General features: G+C 37.9%; 1 protein-coding gene across 2 annotated transcripts in view; it reads right to left on the bottom strand.

Annotated features, from left to right (window-relative positions):
- Positions 1-24,928, bottom strand: part of POLH (DNA polymerase eta) — a 30,768-nt gene that overhangs the window by 4,216 nt on the left and 1,624 nt on the right. The window contains exons 2-10 of one of the 2 annotated variants that reach the window (XM_007107582.4): positions 23,944-24,084; positions 23,569-23,703; positions 21,922-22,139; positions 8,915-9,084; positions 7,193-7,296; positions 5,895-6,014; positions 5,121-5,244; positions 4,299-4,364; positions 1,092-1,261 (exon numbers count right to left, since the gene is read on the bottom strand). In XM_007107582.4, the coding sequence (XP_007107644.2) occupies positions 1,092-1,261; positions 4,299-4,364; positions 5,121-5,244; positions 5,895-6,014; positions 7,193-7,296; positions 8,915-9,084; positions 21,922-22,139; positions 23,569-23,703; positions 23,944-24,080 (1,244 nt within the window). In that variant the 5' untranslated portion in view covers positions 24,081-24,084. Of the gene's footprint in view, positions 1-1,091; positions 1,262-4,298; positions 4,365-5,120; positions 5,245-5,894; positions 6,015-7,192; positions 7,297-8,914; positions 9,085-21,921; positions 22,140-23,568; positions 23,704-23,943; positions 24,085-24,928 lie in introns of those variants that run through there. The other variant, XM_024121920.2, reaches the window with a different exon arrangement.

Here is a 24,928-nt window from a genome sequence, read left to right as displayed (position 1 = left end):
ATCTGGTCTCAGAAATATTTCAAGAAATTCCTGTCATAAAGTTCCTCATTATGTCTAATTACCCAAATAAATTTTCACATGAGTTGAATTTTGGAAGATGAAATGTGCTTTTATATACAGATTAGTCCCTTGATGAGGTAAATTTAAGAATTATCATGACAGTATCTCGCGATTCTCCTCTTTCGTGCTCTGGGACAGTCTTATAATCAGACAACGTTATGCTTCCCTGTCAATATTTCACACTCTTGGTGAGTAGTATTTGTTATAGTCAATTTACAAGGTTTAATGTGAACATAGTATCAATTATCATTTGGTTCAGTAAAACCATTCAATATTTGAAAATAAACCAATATACCAGGAAGTAAAAGTAAATTATTCTAAGTTAAGAACAAAGAATCTAACTTTAGAGACCCATACATGTAGTAGCCTTATATTCAGATATGCAGTAACTTAGGTGCCTAACTAAACTTTTCTTTGTATAATCTCCAGTGTAGATCTATAAATAAACAACCAATTTATCTTCCTCACATAATTATATTTACATTGTGAATCTGGAATACTTTTTTCAATTTAAGAGGCTATGTTAAATAAATAATTATGGGATTCCAATACTGAAAATCATTAATATCTGGACAGTAAATGAACACATTCCAGTATATAGTTGGTTATCTTTAATGGCCAGCTGAAGTGAAGTTTATTATTATGACATTTGGTATTACACCAGTGGAGCTTGTAACTGAGTTGGGGTGGGAGATAGAGATTACTGGTGAATAGGTCACTTTCATTATCAAGGAAGATGATTTCAAGATAGAACCATCAAGCAGTTGAGAGAAAAGTTCCCTGAAACTTGAGTTCTGTACTCCTAAGTACAATTGGTCATTCCCCTGACTATAGCAAATTGATATAGACAGGGATAGTATTGGTTCATGCTGCCTCTCAAACCAAAGGTAGGCAAAGAGGCTGCAGCTGAGCTGCCTTGTTTCTGGTGCTTCTACTGTGTCCTACCCCAGCTGGAATGCTTATATACCCACTACTTTTAAATAAAGACAGGGTTTAAGTCTCAAAAGAAGATGAGTTAGAAGGAAACTCACCATTCAGTTTGGGTTCCTGAAGTGTTACAGTTCCTGATGACAGCAAATGCATCATGGCTCATCTTGTGAGCATCATAGCGAGTAAGGGCACAGCAGCGGCGCAGGCTGCTGAGACGTTTGTCTCCTTGTACGCGAATGCTCACGACCAACTGAGTGGCCACCCTGTCATTCTGTGGGTGTAAATGGATTGAGACAGAACTGGAGTTACCTTGAGCATGTGGATTCTATATAGTGAACTCTGTGAGAGGAAAAAACCAGGGTGACAGAATGGTTTGGGAATAGGTTTAATTTTTTTAAATTTTGTGCTGTTTCTGAGTATAAATAATTGGAGAAGACATAATTTAGATGATGGACTATTAGAATATCTAGGATATTTTGACAGGTAATGGGAACAGGACAGAATAAATGAAAATGGATTCTCCTGAATGTTTTGTTTTGTTTTGTTTTTTGGTGGTGTCCATGCAGGAAGATTATACTAAATACTTGTAATACTATATTCTAGTTTGTGACTGAAGGAGGGTTCATGTAAGTCATTGAAAGGGTGTCAGGACTGAGTAGTGGATCTATTCTTTAATCTGCTCTGATGCTCTTATGCTTAAGAAGAGCAAAAGTGGACTTACCTGGTGGCACAAGTGGTTAAGAATCTGCCTGCCAATGCAGGGGACACGGATTCGATCCCTGGTCCGGGAAGATTCCACAAGCCGCAGAGCCACTAAGCCCATGTGCCACAACTACTGAGCCTGTGTTCCACAACTACTGAAGCCCGTGCACCTAGAGCCCGTGCTCCTCAACAAGAGAAGCCACCGCAATGAGAAGCCTACACACTGCTATGAAGAGTAGCCCCTGCTCGATGCAACTAGAGGAAGCCTGTGCGCAGCAACGAGGATCCAATGCAGCCAAAAATTAATTAATTAATTAATTAATTTAAAAATACGTGTTTGTTAAATGCATAAATATTTCAATCTTAACAAGAACAACAAAAAACAGCAGTAGTTTCCACTAGCACCCCCTTACAGCCCATCTATAGAAGATAAAGTGTAGTGAGCCTCCCTCTAGAGAGCATGATCATTGATTCACTTTTCAGTGACGTCTAAGCACCTGAATACTGTTGATGCAAAGCAAACTAAGAAATAAAGGTCAAGAGGCAAGAAGGTAAAAAGTATACATAGGGATCCCCTCAAAATCAAAAGATTCTAGTGAGAAGAAACACCCCTAAGACAAACAAACCAAGAGCAGCGACCAACTTCTAGGTAAAAATACATTTTGTATTTTTGTGCATTTTGTAAATACAGTTTATACAGATTTGTATATCTCGAGAGAATACAAATAGGCAATTACAAACAAGTCCTTGTTGACTAAAACCGTTCAACTATAACTGACTGCCTACTATGTATCAGGCACTATCTAGAGATACAGGAGAGAACAAAATAAAGTCCAGGCCCTTCTGGATCTTGTAGTAGGAGCTGCATATAATAAGCAGGCATGTAACAGAAATGACCACAAAGTGCCATGGAAAAAAGCAGAGTAAGGCAGGGAGTGATGGAGGCTGCTGATATGACAGGGTAGTTGGGGAGAAGGTGAAGGTGAAATTTACTTGGTGTGTTAAATAACCGGGGAGGAGGCCAGCAAGTGGAGTCTAGAGGGGAGTGAGCTAGGGGGAGATGATAGGACATAAGGTCATTGACTGTTAGAGAATAAAGAGATGAGAACGGAGCGACACCTAGTGGGCAAAGTCAAATAGGCCCATAACACAACCTCTTTATGTTGCCTCCCAAAGAACAAACATTTACCACCACCTCAGCTCAAAAGGGGCAAACAGGTAATTATAGATGATTCCTGACAGTATACAGTTGACATCTGAACTGGATAGGACACATCAAACAATACCATCAGGAAAATGGAAAGAAAATCCACAGAATGGGAGAAAATATTTACAAATTATATATTTGACAAGGGACTTGTACCCAGAATACATACAGAACTTTTAAAACTCAATATAAAGAGACAACCCATTTCAAAAATGGGCAAAGGATCTCAACAGACATTTCTCCAAAGAAAATAAAATAGCCAATAAGCACCTGAAAACCATAAGATACCACTTCACACCCACTAAAAATTTTTAAAAAGAATAACAAAGATATAGAGAAATTAGAACCCTCTTACATTTCTGGGAGTGTAAAATAGTGCAGCAACAGTCTGGTATGCTAACATAGAGTTGCCATGTGACTCAGCAATTCTACTCCTAGGTATATATTACAAGGGAAATGAAAACATGTCTACACAAAAATCTGTACATGAATGTTCACAGCAACATTATTCATAATAGCCAAAAAGTGGAAACAAATATCCATTCACTGATGAATTGATAAATAAAATGTGGTATATCCATTCAATAGAATGTTGTGATAAAAAGGAATAAAGTACCGATAGATGCTACAATATGGGTGAACCTTGAAAATATTATGTTAATTGAAAGATTTCAAGCCAGTCACAAAAGGCCACATATTATATTATTCCATAGATATTAAATGTCCAGAATAATTAAGTCTATAGAGACAGAAAGCAGACTAGTGGTTGTGTAGGGCTGGGGGAGTAACTATTAGTGGGTATAGGATTTCTTTTCTGGGTTATGAAATGTTCTTAAATTGATAATGGAATAGCTGAACAACTCTGAAATATACTAAAACTATTGAACTGTATACTATAAATGGGTGAATTTTATGGTATGTAAATATATATATGTATCAATAGAGCTTTTTTTTAAAAAGAGAGAAGATAAACTAATCATCAGATGTTTCACCTTTGACCTAAGACTCTGTCTCTAAAACTGTGAGTACTTCTTTGTCACATGGACTATGTTAAAGCCGAATAATTTACAGTCCAATCCCTAAATGTCCTGCTTAATGGTTCTGTACTCTGATGAAGATCCACTGTATTTTCAGAGTTGCAGTAACATTTAGATAATATACAAAAAAGTAAAAGCAAATGGTAATGAGGGAGACAGGAGTAGTCAGGTCTTACGTTCACAGATCCAGGCTTTTGAGAATCATACTGAGTTTTATGGCAGTTTTATGGGAAAAGATAAAAGATTTCTTAAAATTTTCCAGCTGGTATCTTTTTGTATCTTTGTTTCTACTCCATAAGGTAAGGAGCAACTTGTATTTATATCCCAAAGCTCACCCCAGGAATAAAGAAAGAAAATCTTACATCATTTCGGTCCTTGATTAGTCTCTCCTCTAGTTCCTGGGCTAAATGCAAAAGCCACCATTGTACCTAAAAAAAGTATTGAGACTTTAATCTTTCATTTGAAGACTCTAGGTTTTTTATAGAACTAAATGGTGGTTTTATTCAGTTCTCCCCAAAATGGAAGTGTGCAACAAAGTCTCCCGTGTAACGATCCCCAGATCATAGAAAGCTTCAGTACTCTGACCTGCCCTAGCTCAAGATCTTTCATTCTTTTCCTGCTGGCATGCCATCAGGTGAATTTCAGGCATGTTCCAGCTCTGAGAAAAAAAGACACAAACTTGAGGCACAATATCTTGGCCTCCTAAGATTTCACCTACCAAAAAATAAGTAATTCCGGGCTTCCCTGGTGGCGCAGTGGTTGAGCGTCTGCCTGCCGATGCAGGGGACGCGGGTTCGTGCCCCGGTCCGGGAGGATCCCACATGCCGTGGAGCGGCTAGGCCCGTGAGCCATGGCCGCTGAGCCTGCGCGTCCGGAGCCTGTGCTCCGCAACGGGAGAGGCCACAACAGTGAGAGGCCCGAGTACCACAAAAAAAAAAAAAAAGGAGTAATTCCATTTTGAACTTCAATCAGCTCCATTCGATTTCTTTTTATATGGAAGAAAGGGAAAAAATAATAATAATAAAAATATCCCAAGTTAAACTAATCAATTTCAGCACACAAAAAACCTTCTATTTCCTTCATATTTTACAGCATAAAGGTCCCATCTAACTTTCCACAGCTACCAAAACCTACCCACCAACTCCCTTAAAAGAGGCAATGTTCTGTCAAGAATGTCTGCCTACCTGTTCCCGAGCAGCCAGAGCTGTTTTTCCTGGGAAGTTCTTGCTGCAGCCAATGGTTTTGGGTATTTGCCTGGCTTTAACTGGATCATGTTCAATCCCCCGGCACATGGCATATAGCCAAGATCTAATAAAACCAGCAAAAAAGTTTAAGGTGAAAGCAAATGATTATTCTTGTTAAAACAAAATACCTATTTTATACTACCTTTTATCCCTTCCATGAAAAAGAAAAAATTTGTTCAAAATTAAGTACACCTCACCCGTAACAGAATCCTTGCCCTTCCCAATGAATTCCAGTAATGATAAATTGCCAAGGAGAACACATTATGCTTTCTAAAGCCAAGTCATCATTTGTATTTTTGGAAAAGTGCCAACTGAGCCACAGATTTCATATCCCCAAGTATTTTTGGTACTTACTAAGCATAAGTACAAGGATTTTTAAGAGAACAACAGCATCTTAGCACACATAAATGTTGTACATGTATATATCAGAGCTTCAAAGTGAGAACAACAGCATCTTAGCACACATAAATGTTGTACATGTATATATCAGAGCTTCAAAGTAACAGTCCCTATCTACCAACCTATTTAGGCACGTGAAAAAAACTAGACTAATAGGTTATAATGATTTAATATTTTAAAGCAAAAGAACCAATGCAATTATCTTGAGCAATATTAACCTAAAGATAGGTCTATATTTTACCTGATGCTCTTGTCTACATTTGAATTTAGCATATCCATAAAGGTTATGATTGAAAAGTATTAGGAATCACTTACCCATTCTTCTCCCCAAAATGACTCTGGAGCTGGGATTCAGTGAACTGGGTCAGTTCTCCCATGTATTCTACCCCCAGGATTTCAATGACAGAAGCCCCTAGCTTTCCTCCAAGATTACGGCTAACAACAACCAAAAAAAGACAAAAGATTTATAGGTCACATCATAAATATCTAGTTAGCAGTAGATACAAAACATTTTGCCTGTATAAGAAGCTCTCCAGAAAGTTCAGGGAAAATGAGAACACACATTGGTCCTGTAAACTATTGATTTTCTAGCATAAGACTAGATGACTCTGGGAATTCAGTACTGTGGAAGTTAGGGCCTGGGAAGAAGATTAACCATAGCATAAACACAAGGGTAAAGTCATTAGTTATCAAGTCAACTGTGTATAAAACTTTCAATTGTACAGAATCTACTGTCCCATTTAGGGATTAAAATTCCAACTCCAAAACAAACCCCTTCCATAGCTAAAACCTTTTATATTTAAGAATATAGTAAAAAAAAAAAAAAAACCTCTTCAGCTTGGCCTTTGAGATGTCTAATAATCTGTCCTCAACCTCTCTGTTCAGTCCTTTTTCAATCACTTATCTTCCTCAACATGGTCCCAGTTCACTGGAAATATCTTGTATTTTCTCCCTCTTGGTGCTCAAAACAGTCTCCAAATTGGTATTTCTCTTCTATTCTCATCTGACTCTCCGAATTGTGCCAATCTCAAAACAAAATCCCATGCCTTTTTCATAAGTCCTTCTCAGATGACTTTCATGAACTTTGGTAACTACCTGTACAATTCATTTGGCAGTTACTCACATATAGTCTTGATGATAGCACTTTCACTATTGCTTTGAACAGTTATATCTTGTCCCTTCAACAATATTATAAGCCCTTGTCAAGGACACACTATTGGTATGCACAACCTAGTTATTAATTTTACTTGGGAGCAATTCAGTAGCCCTGAACAGCTTGATATGCTAGTAGAACAAAGAAAAGAAGTAAAATTCCTATTTGTTATTTAGTAACAGGCTTGAGTAAAAAACCTAGAAGGAAGTTAAACATATGGCTAAAAAACAGTTCATTTTTTAAAATTCAGGATTAAGTATCTTCCACAGATAATCCGGAATTGAAAGTTCATTAAGAAAAAAATCTCAGTATGTTTGTAAAATTTTCTGTGTCATCTCCCTCCTGTCCCCATGGTACCTATTTTCCCTGGCTCCAATCCTTAAGGAACAGAAGAAACTACAACCAGAGAGGGCCTTCACATAAATAGAAGTGAAATCTAAGGTGCTCCCTGAATACTTACATTTTGCTAATAGGCACTTGGCTGAAGAGCTGTGGGACTGACCCATGTGAGACCAGGGTCTGCCGGTTGGGCTTGTTTAGTCCACAGGCCAGCTTTGCCAGAACCTGGAGCATGGAAAGTATAAAAACCCCATTACTGTCAACACCTACACACACAGTTGGTGAATATTAACACACACATATACACGCATACACAAGGCACAGCTTAAGGGCTGTAACTAATGGTTTCCACGATAAAAACAAAAACAAAACCAGAAACTCAAGACATCTCCAAAGCTTGGTGTCCCACAATATCCACAGTGGAAAACGTGACCCACTATCATTATCCTCATATCCTCATATCCTCATTGTTCTTTCCACATCTTCCATTCTCAGTCTTTCTTTAGTCATTTATTCCACCCTCGTCTATTCCTTAAGGTTTTCCTACTTCAAGAGGGTGAAAAAGTAGAGAAGCTACAGAAGAGACTTAAGATGCATTTCTTAGTATGTCCATATGAAAATGCTAAAACAAACTCATTTTACCCTACTCCATTTATATACATTTCTTGATTAATGGTTAGTCCATTTTGAGTCCCAGATTTAATACAGATTACCATCATTTAGTATCTGTGATAAAGACTGGGCTCGAAATCATTGTCTAATAGCAAACATCTTCTTATACTAAATAAGACTTCAAAATGAAAAAAACCCTTGAGAAGTCTTTTTAAAGAATAAGGTACTTCAGTGGTATCATTTAACAACTTATAATTGGTAGGAAAAATATAAAATCACTCTTCAAATTCATTGGAGAGATTCTCTGAAACTTCTACTAGGCCACATTTAGTCTAGTTTAAATCACTGCATTGAGACTTTTGTTTCCCCTCCCTCCACCTAACCAGAAAAAAAAAAACCCCAAAACTCTACTGAGTAGTTTGGCAACTTTCCTCTTCTTGGGAATTCCCTGGCGGCCCAGTGGTTAGGACTCGGTGCTCTCACTGCTGTGGGCTGGGGTTTAATCCCTGGTTGGGGAACTAAGATCCCACAAGCTGAGCAGTGCGGAACTTTCCTCTTCTTGAGTGAGGGAGAGAAGGCAGTAACTAGGAATAATCAGCCACTGCCCAACTACTGAGTCTACACCAAAGGGGATGAAGATCCCAAGGCCACACTGCAGTTTAATCAGAAAGCACAGAACAAAAGCATAGAACACCCAGAACTCCACATAAGAAGTGAGATAATACTAGAAAATTCAGCAACTGAAAAGAAAAGAAATGTTCCTGCTAGCCTCCTCCTTTCTTTGTTTGCTTGCAGGATCTTAGTCCCCTGACCAGGGATTGAACCCAGGGCCCCTGGCAGTGAAAGCACCAAGTCCCAATCACTGGACCACCAGGGAAGTCCTGCCTCCTCCTTTCTTTGGATAGTTCAGTCATTAAGGAAATACTGTGGATACAACTATGTAAATAACCATTTCCAGCAAAATTTTCAGCCTGCTTCTTAGGAAAGTACATGTGCAATGTCAATTCCCATGTTAAAGAATTACTTAGGTTTTTATTTGGTCTTCACCATGAAGTTTAAGTAGAAACCCATTTCAAAGTATATGTGTAATGATTTAAATGCCCCACTCATATCTATCCTGGCTGTTTGTTTTTTGTTTTGTTTTTCTTTTTTTTTTTTTTTTTTTTCTATGCCTGCTGTGTTTCACTACAGATATCTGTGTTTCTCTTTGAAATCTACTATTAGCCTTCACCTTATTGTGTGAAATCCCGGCTGAACACTGAAAACCAGTCTGCCTCTCTATGGCTGCTCTCATTTCCTCCACGATCACTGCTCCCACAGTGAGCTGTAGGTCTGGAGAGGTGGTGTTATCAGTCTGAAGAGAATCAAGCCATTGCAATAAGCCTTGTTTTCGCATTTCCTCTGAAAAAGTTGAGAGGTAACAGTTAGACTTCTTTTTTTTTTAAATCGGGGTTTTATTTGTGTTATCTAATGCAGAAATGCTTAGATTTCAGGTACTTTACATATGTAGGTTTTCACCAAAAATGGCAGCCGTTTTAGAAGACTATTCAGTATCACAACAGAGATCAATTTCTCCTTCATACCAATTCTAGCAGCCTTATCTCCTAGCATAGGCTGAACCTCATAAGCTGTAATAAGCAACAAATATTTTGTATTGTCTTTCATGAGTAATGATTTAAAAGTACATCTGGGGGCTTCCCTGGTGGCGCAGTGGTTGAGAATCCGCCTGCCGATGCAGGGGACACGGGTTCGTGCCCCGGTCCGGGAAGATCCCACATGCCGCGGAGCTGCTGGGCCCGTGAGCCATGGCCGCTGCGCCTGTGCGTCCGGAGCCTGTGCTCCGCAACCCCACATGCCGCGGAGCGGCTGGGCCCGTGAGCCATGGCCACTGAGCCTGCGCGTCCGGAGCCTGCGTTCCGCAACGGGAGAGGCCACAACAGTGAGAGGTCCTTGTACCGCCAAAAAAAATAAAAAATAAAATAAATAAATAAATAAAAGTACATCTGTTTTCTCTCTCCAGTTTTTGAACTTTCTTCTTCCAACTTCCCTTGCACATCACCAAGAATTCTATTAAGTTACTCAAATAGAAAATATTCAGATTATCGCACGCTTCAGTATAAACTTAAGTTAGCATTTATGTATTTTTAGAGACTGGTTCCAGTTGAATAGCTTAAGTCCAATCAGAAGCACTAGAAGATTTATTCTCTTGACAAACTATTTAAATTAGAAGTAGCTTTGTACCTTAGGGCTTTGAAAATACCTTACTATCCAATTTAGAACTAGTCACAGTTTTGAAAAACATTTTAAAAGTATTATATAACAAGGAAGTTAGGAAATATACACATGCTGTTTTAAAGAGGCTGTAATGAGGTATGAACAAGGCAAGAAAATTCAAAATATCTTGGAGAGGTAGAGTGAAGGGTCACATATATGGAGAAGAGGAGGAAGATGAGCACATAAAAGGAAGCATTTTCCAGCTATTGAGGACTGCTGTTTCTGTCCTTTGCTGGTCTATCTCCCTCCTCTAACACCCTAACTGCAGATACGGAGCAACGTTCTCCTCTTCTCTGTATATATGCTTTTTCTCTCGGTGAACTGGTACTGGCTTATGTTTCAATTTGCTTACGCTAAGTACATGCAAATCTTAATCTCTATCCCCAAACTCTTAACTTTAATCCCTTATTTCTACCTCCCTACAGAAAAAGTCTTCTTGAATTTTTCATTACAGTATCAAACAAAATACTACTAAAGTCAACCTTTATTATATCTTTCTCCCCAAAGGTTCTCTTTCCCAAACAACTCCCTATTTCTCTTAAAGGTTTAAAATCTAATATTGGCTTCTTTTTTTTTTTAATTAATTAATTTATTTATTTTTATTTTTGGCTGCCTTGGGTCTTCATTGCTGCACACGGCCTTTCTCTAGTTACAGCAAGCGGGCGCTACTCTTCGTTGCAGTGCACGGGCTTCTCATTGCGGTGGCTTCTCGTTGCAGAGCGCGGGCTCTAGGCAGGCGGGCTTCAGTAGTTGCAGTACGCGGGCTTAGTTGCTCCTTGGCATGTGGGATCTTCATGGACCAGGGCTCGAACCCATGTCCCCTTCGATGGCAGGAGGATTCTTAAACACTGCACCACCAGGTAAGTCCCTTGGCTTCTTTTCTTTTATTCCCCTTTATTATAGTTATTTAGTTACCAAAGCCCACTTCAAAATATTTCACATATCCATTGCAACCCACCATATTTTATTCAGCTTTTCTTCATTCCTGCCTAGGCCACCTCAGACTTCTTTGTTTGTGGTTTTTGTTTGTTTGTTTTTGGCTGCACCGTGCGGCATGTGGGATCTTAGTTCCCCGACCAGGGATCACACCCGTGCCCCCAGCAGTGGAAGTGCAAAATCTTAACCACTGGACCACCAGGGAAGTCCCCATAAATTTATAGTCAACTCTTAAAAATCAGGTAGTGTTAAGTCTTCAAACTTAGTTCTTTTTCAAAATTGTCTGGCTATTCCACATCCTTTGCATTTCCATACAAATTTTAGAATCAGTTTATCAATTTCTATAAAATCCTGCTGGGATTTTGGAGGGAATGCAATGAATCTGTAGGTCATTTTGGGGAGATTTGAACTCTAATATTATTTAATCTTTCAATCCATGAGCATGGTCTCTTCATTGATTTCATCTTTAATTTGTCAGTGATGTTTTGTAGTTTTCACTGAACTAGTTTTTCCACATATATTGTTAAATATATCTAATAATTTTATGGTTTTAATGCTATTGCTTTTTAAATTTCAACTTCCCATTTTAAATTTTAATATACAGAAATACAATCAATTTTTGCATATTGACTTTGTCCCCTGCAACCTTGCTAATCTCACTTATTCTAGGTTCTTGTTTTTTGGGGGTGGGCAGTAGATTCCCTAGGATTTTCTATAAACATGGGCACGTCACCTGCATTTGACTAGAACTGTTGTAAGAGTGAGCACTGGTAATTTGTGCCAAAACTTCGGGATTAAACTGATAAACCACTAGCTATGGCCCACAACTTTAGGGACCATAACTACAAAAGAGAAGTTCCTATACTGGTAACGGGTGTACCTTCCTCTGTGCTTTGAGCTGATTAGTGCCTTTCAAGCTCCCTCTGGTTGTTGGCAGAATTTATCATCTTGGGGACTTCCCAAAGTGGTTAAGAATCCGCCTGCCAATGCAGGGGACGTGGGTTCGATCCCTGGTCCAGGAAAATCCCACATGCCACGGAGCAACTAAGTCTGTGTGCTATAGCTACTGAGGCTGCGCTCTAGAGCTGGCGAGCCACAACTACTGAGCCCGCGAGCCACAACTACTGAGCCCGTGAGCCACGACAACTACTGAGCCCGCGCCCCTAGAGCCCGTGCTCCACAGCAAGAGAAGCCCACACACAGCAACAAAGAGTAGACCCCACTCGCTGCATCTACAGAAAGCCCACGCGCAGCAACGAAGACCCAACGCAGCCAAAAATAAATAAATAAATAAAAATAAATTAATATTAAAAAATTTATCATCTTGTGGCTGTAGGATTGAGGTCCCCATTTTCTTGCTGGCTGTCAGCAGAGGGCAGCTCTCAGAGCATAGCCATGGGGGCTTCTCCAAAGGCCTTCTTACAGTATGGCAGCTTCTTCGTCAAAGCCTGCAAGGAGTCTAGCCAACTCTTACAGCTCTCAACTTTGGCAGTTGATTGATTTATTTTTTAAATTTTTTATTTTATTTTTATTATTATTATCATTATCATCTTTTTTTTGGCTGCTCTGGGTGGTATGCGGGGATCTTAGTTCCCTGCAGTGATCAAATTCATGCCCCCTGCAGTGGAAGTGCAGAGTCTTAACCACTGGACCTCCAGGGAAATCCCTGACAGTTGATTTATATTTTTTTATACCACTACACAACTGTTTCTTATTATATGCATTCACATGTTCAATACTTGCTTAGAAATAAATGAATTAAGAGGAAGAAAACTGAGAACAAATGAGTTCTTTAGCTAACACAAACCAGTTACAAAATGGCCCTGAAGGGTAAGTTTTCACTCTGGCAATTTTTGAGTATTATTTTTAATTAATCTTACTACTTAAACTTTCCACACACATTACTATTTCAGAAACAGAAAAAACAAAGTTGCAAATGCAGCATGGCTGAGTAAGACCCATTAAGAGGCACGATGGTAAAGCTGAATGGGAACTTCAGTAAAAAACATCACAAATACCTCGACTCTTTTTCCTAGCTTTGAAATATGTCACATCCATGAAAAACAATTTCTGGGAGGGTATATGCACTTAGATCAGCTAATTTCTGTTATGAGGTGTTTTTTTTTTATTACACACATCATATGAAGACTCAGGAGTATGATATATCATCATAAATCATTTCCTAGACATTGTACTATTCTGAGCACTCTAAATAATAAGATGATAACACTGCATCTCGAAGCTTAATATTTAAACTAGACACAATAAAGCAACTTCTTCCTTCATATATGAATACCTGTTATTTCCTCATACAGAAATAAGATTTCTTTAAAACACTGGCATTTTATATAAAAATGTAAGAAAGATAGGTATAGAAGAGGAGCATGTCCATTTGAAGTAACATTTGACCACCAACAAAGGTATGTACCATCATCTTCACCAGAGAGCTCTTCAACAATGAGTTGCCCTCCAAAACCAATGTAACGTATAATAATAGTTCTTATTCTGAGGTATGTAGGTTTCACTGGGTCTGTGAATCTCCTAAAAACTACATGCAAAACTGTCTTACATGTAGATATGTATTTTTCTGAGGCAAGCAAGGGTCCACAGCTTTCAACAGATTTTCAAAAGGGCATATAACCTTCAAAAAAACCCTTAAACAGCAAATAATTTAAAGTACTATAAAACCAAACATAACCACACAATATCTATGGGATACAGCAAAAGCAGTCCTAAGAGGGAAGTTCATAGAGATATAGGCCTTCCTCAAAAAAAAACAAGAAAAATCTCGGGGACTTCCCTGGCGGTCCAGTGGTTAAGATTCTGCGCTTCCACTGCAGGGGGCGTGGATTCAATCCCTGGTTGGGAACTAAGATTCCACATACTGTGCGGCGCAGCCAAAAAAAAAAAAAACCCAAAGAAAAACCCAGAAAAATCTCAAATAAACAATCTAACCTACTACCTATGAGAATTAGAAAAAGAAGAACAAACAAAACCTAAAGTCAGCAGAAGGAAGGAAATAATAAAGTATTATAAAACCAATTCCAAATGTTTATTTTAAAAAATTAGCTACACAGTAAAATGTAGTGCACAAAGCTAAGCCCCCCCCAACAAAAAAAGAAAGAAAGAAAGAAAAAAAACAATAACAGGACTTCCCTGGTGGTGCAGTGGTTAAGAATCTGCCTGCCAATGCAGGGGACACGGGTTCAAGCCCTGGTCTGGGAAGATCCCACATGCCATGGAGCAACTAGGCCTGCGACCCACAACTGCTGAAGCCCACACACCCTAGAGCTCATGCACTGCAACCACTGAGCTCATGCGCCACAACTGCTGAAGCCCGCAGGCTCTAGGGCCCACATGCCACAACTACTGAGCCCGTGTGCTGCAACTACTGAAGCCCATGTGCCTAGAGCCCGTGCTCCACAAGAGGAACCACTGCATTGAGAAGCCCACGCACCTCAACGAAGAGTAGCCCCTACTTGCCACAACTAGAGGACACCTGCGCACAGAAACAAAGACCCAATGCAGTCAAAAATAATCAATAGATTTGCCTTTAAAAACAACCCCCCCCAAAACCCAACAACAACAAAAACACAGCACAAAAAACAAAACCAAAAAACCCTTCTTTACTCTGATCCCAGAATAATAATAATAAATCAATAAAGGCAAATGTACCATAACTTTGCCTCCTTTAAGTGGCACATTACATTGTCCATTGTATTCTCCCTAAAGAACTAAAAGATCTGCAGCCTCCACCTTGATAAACTCTGCTATCAGGATCAGAGAATAAAATAATTCCTCAACGGTCCTTCCCATAAGCTTCCCTGGGTAGTTCCACCTCTACCCTTCAATACAACATATTAAAAGGCATCATACAACTGGTGACAGAAAAACTAAACTTTAATATCTTACATCTTACTTTAAAACATGGAACCCATGGAAAATTCACCACTGTAACTAGAAATAAGCTAAACACTCTTGGAGCTTTTTCTGAACAAATCTGTATTGTTTCCACAAGTAATAACATATTGCCCTTACAAGTCCCCCAAGAAGTTAACTTGCTATAGATTTGTATCCTTTTGGTTAACATCCAACATTCAAAGATTTTTACAAAAAGAGCTCTTCTAAATAAGAATAATGTTGGGGGGCTTCCCTGGTGGCGCAGTGGTTGAATCCGCCTGCCGATGCAGGGGACACGGGTTCATGCCCAGGTCCGGGAAGATCCCCAAGAATCTGCCTGCCAGTGCAGGAAACACGGGTTCGATCCCTGGTCTGGGAAGATTCCACATGCCGCGGAGCAACTCAGCCCATGTGCCACAACTACTGAGCCTGCCTAGAGCCTGTGCTCCGCAACAAGAGAAGCCACCGCAGTGAGAAGCCTGCGCACCGCAATGAAGAGTAGCCCCCGCTCACCCCAACTAGACAAAACCCATGCACAGCAACGAAGACCCAATGTAGCCAAAAGTAAATAAATAAAAAATTAATTAATTTTTAAAATAAATAAGAATAATGTTACAAAATAAAGCTAAAGTGCATGTTACAAATGAAGGGGAGAATAGATACATTGTTTTGAATATAGCCATTATCATAAGTACTAGAAAATGTGTATGAAAAGGTGTTAAAAAGCCTCTAGACACAGAATCTTTGCTCTGTGAAATCCAGCTGAATTCCACTTTCATAATATTTTGATTTAAAAAAATAATAAGACCCAGATTCTTTTCTACCTGGTATCTAGAACTATCATAATCTAATATTATCATAAAAGCAAGTTTTAATTGCCCTAATTTAATTCTAGTCTAAGAAATTTTTTTTTTTTGGCCACACCACGCAGCATGCAGAACTTCCCCAACCAGAGATCGAACACGTGACCCCTGCAGTAGTCTTAACCACTGAACCGCCAGGGAAATCCCTAAGAAAATATTTTTAGCCATCAAGTACATTTTATTAAAGCACTTTCATTCAGATTATATCTCAAGTTTTTGTCAGGCAGATAAAGTAAACAAAGATAAGCTTACCAAAAAAAAATCACTTATTCTCCTACACATCAATAACCAAGTGGAGAATAGAAAAAAAACACAAAATCGTAATGGCAATTAAAAAAAATTAAAGCATCTAGGAACTAACATAATGAATGCACAAGACCTTTATAGAAAAAAGTAAAGCTTTAATAAGGATATTATAATTGGATACTCATGTAATAAAAAAAAGGAATCTTGATCCCTACCTCACATCCTGCAGACACACACATAATGGATAGTAAATCTAAATGTAAAAGGCAAAACTATAAAGCTTCTAAAATAATATAGGAGAGTTTCTTCATGATCTTGAATAGGTAAAGAAGACCTTAAAAAATACTATCCATAAAGAAAAAAAAAAGACAAACTGGACCAAATTAAAATTAAGAGACTCTGTTCATCAAAAGCCACCATTAAGAGAGTAAAAAACAAGAGAATTCCCTGGCAGTCCAATGGTTAGGGCTCCACGCTTCCACTGCACGAGGCACGGGTTCAATCCCTGGCTGGGGAACTGGAATCCCACATGCCGCACGGCGTGGCCAAAAAAATAAAAAAAAATAAAAAAGAGAGTGAAAAACAAGCCACAAACCAGAAGATGTTGCAATACATATATTTGACAATGACTCACATCCAGAATACATAAAGAAGTCCTATAGATGGATAAGACAATTAAACCAAAAAAATGGGCAAATACTTAAACAGGCATTTCATGAAAGAAGAATGGTCATCAACTTACAAAAAGGTGTTCAAGTTCATTAACACCAGGAACACGCAGACTAAAACCATAATATATCACTATACACTCATCAAAATGGCTAAAAAGCAAAAGAGAAAAAAGCAGGTGTTGAAAAAGATGTGGAACAACTAGAACTCTCATATACCGCTAGTGGAATTATAAATCAGTATAACCATTTTGGAAACCTTTTGGTAGTATCTACTAATGCTGAGTACAGGCAAACTAAAGCTGAATACAGACAAACCCCATAACTGAGCACTTCTAGTCATATGCTCAACAGAAATGCATACACTAAAAGATATTTACAAAAATGTTCATAGCAGCACTATTTAGTGGTCCAAAACTGGAAGAAACCCAAATATCCATCAACAGTAGAATGGGTAAATTGTGGTATTTTCATACAATGGAATACTACAGAAACTCAACTATGTACAACAGAATGGATGAATCTCACAAAGACAATGTTGAGTGAATGAAGCCAGACTCAAGTATATACTGCATAATTTCAATTTTATACAGTTCAAAAATAAGCTAAATAGAAATCAGGACAGTGGTTATATAGGAGAGAGGGGAGAGGAATAGATAATGACTGGGAGGGTAGCCAAGGGTGGCTTCTAGAATTCTGACGTTTTTTGATCTGGGTGCTGCTTACAGAAGTGGGTTTACTTTGTGAAATCACTCAAGGTGTACACGTACAATTTATATACTTTATGTATATTACATCAATTAAAAGTTTAGATGAGAAAGAAAAAGGAAAACATACTGGATTCTAGATTTCAGAAGAGGCAGAAATATAAATCAAAAATTTTAATTAAAAAAAATCACTAAAAGGGGGACTTCCCTGGTGGTCCAGTGGGTAAGACTCCTCACTCCCAATGCAGGGGGCCCGGGTTCAATCCCTGGTCGGGGAACTAGATTCCACATGCACGCTGCAACTATGAGTGCATGCCGCAACTAAGTAGTCCACATGCCACAACTAAGTAGTCCTCATGCAGCAACTAAGGATCCCACATGCCGCAACTAAACATGGCGCAACAAAGATCCCGCGTGCCGCAACTAAGACCTGGCACAGCCTAAATTAATAAATAAATATTAAAAAAATAAAAGCAACTTCTTCCAAAAAATTATTTAAAAAAAATTTTTTTAATCACTAAAAGGTATGTGGAATCTAAAATATGACACAAATGAACTTATCTATAAAACAGAAACAGACCTACAGACATAGAGAACAGACCTGTGGTTGTCAAGGGCAGGGGGAGGCATGGATTGGGAGTTTGGGATTATTAGATAGAAACTATTATAGTGTATAGAATGGATAAACAACAAGGTCCTGCTGTATAGCACAGGGAACTATATTCAACATCCTGTGATAAACTATAAAGGAAAACAATATGAAAGGAATTATATATATGTCTTACTGAATCACTTTGCTGTACAGCAGAAATTAACACATTGTAAATCAACTATACTTCAATAAAATAAATTTTAAAAAATAAACAAAAATCACTAAAAGGGACATAAATGAAGACCTAAAAAATTAGTGAAATGTTTATGGATGGGATAACTTAGCATTAAGATAACTATCCTCTCTAAATACATAAATTTAATGTAACTCCCAGGATTTTTTGAAGAATTAAACTAATGTATTCTAAAACATATATTGAACAATAAAGGTGCATAAATAGCCAAGACAATTTTGAAAAACAAAAGCAGAGGGGAGTCCTTATCAAATATTATGACATACTACAACCTAATAAAAATAATGTTTCTGAAGCAGAAGCAGACACTAATGAGACACTACAGAAACAGACCCACTGATATATAAGTTGAGAAAGAATGGATTATTAATAAATAATTGTTGGGAAAACTGACTCACTATAAGAATAATAACTAAGGTGGCTCCCTACCTTAAATCAAATAAAGGTAAACTCCATATAGCTGAAATACCTAAAAATAAGCTATAAGGCAAATAGAAGAAAATGTAGAAAAATGTCTTTAGGAACATCTGGTAGAAATGGATGTCTAAAATGAGATTCAAAATGCACAAACCATAAGGTGAAAAACTGAAGGACTAAAAGAATTTGTTCAACAAAGTACAGCATAAACAAAGTTAATGGATGACAGACTTGGGAAAAGATATTTAAAGAGTCAAAAATAGACAAGGGACCAACAACTAGGATACACAAGGAGCTCTTCCCCCCCAAAAAAGGCAGAAATCCAATGAAAAATTGGAAGATTATAAATAAGCAATTCACAAAAGTAGAAACTCAATTGGCTAACAAGTATATGAAGAGAAGCTCAAACTCAATTAGTAAAGAGAAGTATAAATTAAAACAAACCCCAAAACATAAAATACCCCTTTATAGCCATCACATTGGCAGGTACTTTAAAATATTAGATAATACCAATTGCTGGTGAGGATATGGAGGAAACAGGAATTCTTGTGTACTGTCAGAGGTAGGGCAAATTGTTACAGTTATTCTGGGGAGCAATTTGGCAGTATTTAGTAAAACTAAGTGTATGTGTATACCCTATAATCTAGGAGTCCACTCCTGAAAATACTTCCCAGAGAAACCCTTGAATATGTCCAAAAGAGGATTAATGAGGACATTCATCATATAAACAGAAGGACGTGAGAAGCAACCAATGAGCTCATCAGTAGAAGGGTCTGTAAACATGGTAGATCCATACCACGGATTATGCTGCAATTAAAAGCAATCAATTACACATAAATACAACTACATGAATAGATGTATAAAATCAGCAATGAAAGAAAATTTAAAAATGAGACCTATAATAAGTACTATCATGTAATTAAAAAGCACAAATTTTTTAAACATTGTTTCACAGCAAATTAATGCAGTTTATACTCAACTGCATCTTTTTTTTAAATTTTTATTGGAGTATAGTTAATTTACAATGTTGTGTTAGTTTCAGGTGTACAGCAAAGTGAATCAGTCACACATATACATATATCCACTCTCTTTTTTTTAGATTCTTCTCCCATACAGGTCATTACAGAGTATTGAGTAGAGTTCCCTGTGCTATACAGCAGGTTCTTATTATCTATTTCATATATAGTAGTGTGTATATGTCAATCCCAATCTCCCAGTTTATCCCTCCCCCACCACCTTATCCCCTGGTAACCATGTTTGTTTTCTACATCCATAACACTACTTCTGTTTTGTACAGAAGTTCATTTGTACCCTTTTTTTTGGTCCATCCATATTGCTGCAAATGGCATTATTTTGTTCTTTTTTATGGCTGAGTTATATTCCATTGTATATATGTACCATATCTTCTTTACCCATTCCTCTGTTGATGGACATTTAGGTTGCTTCCATGTCCTGGCTATTGTAAATAGTGCTGCAATGAACACTAGGGTGCATGTATATTTTTGAATTATGGTTTTCTCTGGGTATATGCCCAGGAGTGAGATTACTGGGTCATATGGTCGTTCTCTTTTTCTTTTTTAATAACTTCTTTTTTTAACTTTATTTATTTTTGGCTGTGTTGGGTCTTCATTGCTGCACATGGGCTTTCTCTAGTTGCAGCAAGCGGGGGCTACTCTTCGTTGTGGTGCACAGCTTCTTACCATGGTGGCTTCTCTTGTTGTGGGGCATGGGCTCTAGGTGCACAGGCTTCAGTAGTTGCAGCACACAGGCTCAGTAATTGTGGCTTGCGGGCTCCAGAGCACAGGCTCAGTAGTTGTAGCACATGGGCTTAGTTGCTCCAAGGTATGTGGGATCTTCCCGGACCAGGGATCAAACCCGTGTCCCCTGCATTGGCAGGCGGATTCTCAACCACTGCGCCACCAGGGAAGCCCCAATATGGTAGTTCTATTTTTAGGTTTTTTTTTTTTTTTTTTTTTTGCGGTATGCGGGCCTCTCACTGTTGTGGCCTCTCCCGTTGCGGAGCGCAGGCTCCGGACGCGCAGGCTCAGTGGCCATGGCTCACGGGCCTAGCCGCTGCGCGGCATGTGGGATCTTCCCGGACCGGGGAACAAACCCGTGTCCCCTGAATCGGCAGGCGGTCTCTCAACCACTGCGCCACCAGGGAAGCCCTATTTTTAGTTTTTTAAGGAACCTCCGTACTGTTCTCCATAGCGGCTGTACCAATTTACATTCCCACCAACTGTGTAGGAGGGTTCCCTTTTCTCCACACCCTCTCCAGCATTTGTTGTTTGTAGATTTTTTGATGATGGCCATTCTGACCAGTGTGAGGTGATACCTCATTGTAGTTTTGATTTGCATTTCTCTAATAATTAGTGATGTGAGCACCTTTTCATGTGCTTAAAAAGCACAAGTTTTAAAAGCACACATATGTCAGACAAAGACAAATACTGTGTTATCACTTATATGTGGAATCTAAAAAATAAATGAATTAATACAACAAAACTGGAACAGACTCACAGATATAGAGAACAAACTAGTGGTTACCAGAGAGGAGAGGGGAGGGGAAGGGGCAAGATAAGGGTAGGGGTTTTAGAGATACAAAATACTGTGCATAAAATAAATAAGCAATAAAGATATATTATGCAGCGATTATTTTGTAATAACTTTAAATGGAGTATAATCTATAAAAATATTGAATCACTATGTTGTACCCCTGAAAGTAATATAATAGTAAATCAACTATATTTCAATAAATAAATAAAAAATAAATGAAAAATGATAATAGCAGACAAATAAAAATAATTAAAAGCACATGTACAAAGCAACACTGTACAATTTATAAAGACATATACATATTTAAGAAGATATACATCAGTGAGTGCCAGAGGGTTTGTGGGGTAGGAAGGGAGAAGGGGGAATCACTATGAAGGGGAAAAGAAGTAAAATAAGTAAAGTAAAATGAGAGAGGCCTTGAACAGCCCATCGATGACATTATCCTGAGAACTGATTAGAAATTTTGAGTAATTCAACTCCCTGTTGTTTAGGTCCCCTTAAAAAAGCTCACTCTTCTTATGGAACAAGTTACAATAATATAAATTAACCTACAAATAATGGAAGTGCTCAGTCAGCCTTCTGCTGATAACTTTAACCTGCCCTAGTTATGTCTAAAGAGAAACTTGATGTTAATACAGATTTCACAGCTTCTCAACATCCATATACCTGGAAAGACAAGAGAATTTGTATAATCTTCCATGTGAGTCCTTGTGATTCATTCACGTTGTAGTTTAAGTTTCCTTTCAATCAATCCAAGAAGGAGCAGTGTGACCAAGCAAAGCAGGTTCCAAAGGCAGGAAGCAGAAGCAATATGATGCTATGCAAGTACCTTTCTGAACAGTCCCTTCTGCTGTTGTAGGGCTTTGGGGCAACCCTTCAATGCAGGTGGTTGGCAACAAGTCTGCTGAGAGAGGCTGACCTTGGAGCTTTTGGAGTCTCTCTTGTACAGCACTGGTCAGGTCTACATAAGCCTCATCAATGCTGGCACGTTCAATCACAGCAAAACGAGACATTACCTCCATCACTTCCACACTGGCTTCCCGGTACCTAAGAGCATGAGAGCACAATATACTCACACACATACAGAGCAAGGAAAGGATGCGCTATTGCAGTAGTTGGTGTTCTTTCACAGACTCTTAAGTAAATCCCTCCAAGGTATTTTAAGAATATTTGATAAACTAAGTATATATATGTTTCTGCAAATCATATTTTTATAACCTGGCATCTCAGGTTAATTATTAAAATAATAATTTTAAGTTACCAGGTCTTTATTAATAACTCTCTGGTTTACAAACTTATTCCTAAATTTTCTAAAACTGCCTTTGTTCATTATTTGATGAAGATTTTAAGAGTAAAATAAATGACCCAGTTTTAAGTTGGTGGCATGTGGCTTTTCAAAATCACACTCTGAAGTCAACTATATTTCTGGGAAGTTACACTGTCTTTCCCAGCATAAAATTCTACTCAATACAACGGAGCATATGTCCATTAGCTGAATTAATTCTACTTTAGGGTTACAGTATTAATCTTCAGTCAAATCTGTCTTCTTTTCTGGCAATAATCCCAATGTGAGGTTGGCTATGACACTCCACCTTTAGACTTCTAATTGATAGGTGAATTCAGGAATATCTCAAGTCCCAAGTCAAAGCATGATCCCTACACACACCACCCCACACAGTATAGTGTACTGTGAGAACGTGGAGATCTGACAATGAATCCTCAGTATTCCACTTCCTAACTGTGTGAACTTAAATTATTTAACCTCTCTAAATTGGTCCTTCATCTGTGTGTGTTGGGGGGTGGGGGTGGGGGATAATACTAGAACCTTCCTTATAACAATGTGAGATTTAAGAGACACTGCCAATGAAGAATTAAACACAGTGCCTGGCATATAACATATGTTCACTATACACTAGCTATTAGGATTATTATAATGACTTGGGCTTGTATCTACCTCTAACTTGGCTATGCCTATACTAATGCCTCTCATTCCAAGGCTAACTTTCTAAAATCTGGGCAGAGATAGCTCAGTTCAAAAACAGAGAAATTAAGCTTCTTTGGGACTGTTCAATTCTGGCAAATAATTCTAGATATTGCACTAGAATGTGAGTTTGACTCAGCCTTCTCTGGAAAAACTCTTATTAGTTTCACAGTCAATTTAATTACTTCAAACATTTTAGACTTTTGGCCTGAGAACATGGGAAGTGGAATTAAGTTTTACTTATAACAACCAATTTTTAAATAATTAAGGAACTGAAAGAGTATTAAGGGTAGCAATTATTATAGGTAATAATGATTCTGAACTGTTCCTAAAACGCAATATTAAAATCTGTTTTCATTCCACACTGAAAATTTAGCTGACTAAAGGGAACTTTTTCAGATGTTATTTACATAAAATGAATTAGAAACGTGAGTTCCTAGCCTCATGAAATGCTTCCAACTCTTCCATTCCCCTTAAACAAGCTTTTCTTCTTACTTGGTGAGGTTAGCTTTTCCATGGGACTCACGAACTTGTGCCAGTAGAAGATCTGGACATAACTTCTTAGCATCATCTGCCCACATGTTTCTAGTGACCCCAAATGCACGAGCTTCATAACTTACTGCAACGATTCTAAGGTTAGGAAAAAAGGGGAACAGAAAAATATTACATGATCACAAGCAAAAATAATTAAAATTTAACATGATGAAGAGGTTATAAACATAATAGTAGAAACTTTTTGGTCACTGATGCTACTATTCATTCTCAAACATAGCAGTTCAGAACACTCAAAAACAGGACCTAGCATAGTACCATGTATTCTTATGGATTAAAACAGTAGTTGAGAGTTACAACAATAACTATGATACATACCCACCACCCTTCCATGATTTGTACTGTACAACTGCACAAGGTTTATTCCTCAAATGAGGATTTTGCCGCTGTTCCACTTGAACAAAAAAACAGTCCATGTCCACTAGAGTAACTACCCGGTCTTGTCCATTAGCCATTTTTCTGTAAGACAATATTTTATGGACAGTTAGAAAGGATATTGAATAAAAAGTGCCAAAGAAAATTATATTTCCATTCTTCCATTGTTGAATTACCATAAGCATGGGAACATGGAAACTAACAATAATGAAACAGGCATTTTCATATACTGCTGGCAGGAAAATAATAAACTGATACAACTTTAGAAAGGTAATAAATATTGAAAGCTTTAAAGAATACCCATCCCCCCAAAGAACTGAACACTTCACAAAAGAAGATATACAAATAGTCAACAGGCACATGAAAATGGCTCAACATCACTAGTCATAGAGAAATGCAAATTAAAACCACAATGCACGTCAATGGAGGGATAAAGTCAACAGTTAATCTAGTTGATAGACAAATCTCAAATATAAGTTCAGGGAAAAGAGAAGCAGAAAATGATATATAATATCAAAGCATTCATGTGAATTTAAAAATCTTTTTATTTTCAAATACTTTTCCACTTACAGAAAAGTTGCAAATATAGTAGGGTTCTCCTATACCCAGCTTCCCCTAATGCTAACATTTTATACAGCACAATTATCAAAACTAAAGAATGAACATTAGTATAATATTCACACTACAAACTTTACTTGAATTTCACCAGTTATTCCACTAATGTTCATTTTTGGTTCCAGGATCCAGCTTAGGATCCAGTCTTAGTCATCACGTCTTCTTAGTCTTCTCCAATCTGTGGCACTTCATGTTTTTCATGACCTTGACACTTTTGAAGGGAACTACTCAGTTGCTTTGAGAATGTCTCTCAGTTTAGGTTTGTCTGACGTTTTCCCTTTTTCTTTTTTTCTTTTTTTTTTTTTTGCGGTAC

This window comes from Physeter macrocephalus, chromosome 18, assembly GCF_002837175.3.
Source record: "Physeter macrocephalus isolate SW-GA chromosome 18, ASM283717v5, whole genome shotgun sequence".
Classification (NCBI taxonomy): Eukaryota; Metazoa; Chordata; class Mammalia; order Artiodactyla; family Physeteridae; genus Physeter; species Physeter macrocephalus.
This window is presented reverse-complemented; position numbering and strand designations above follow the sequence as displayed.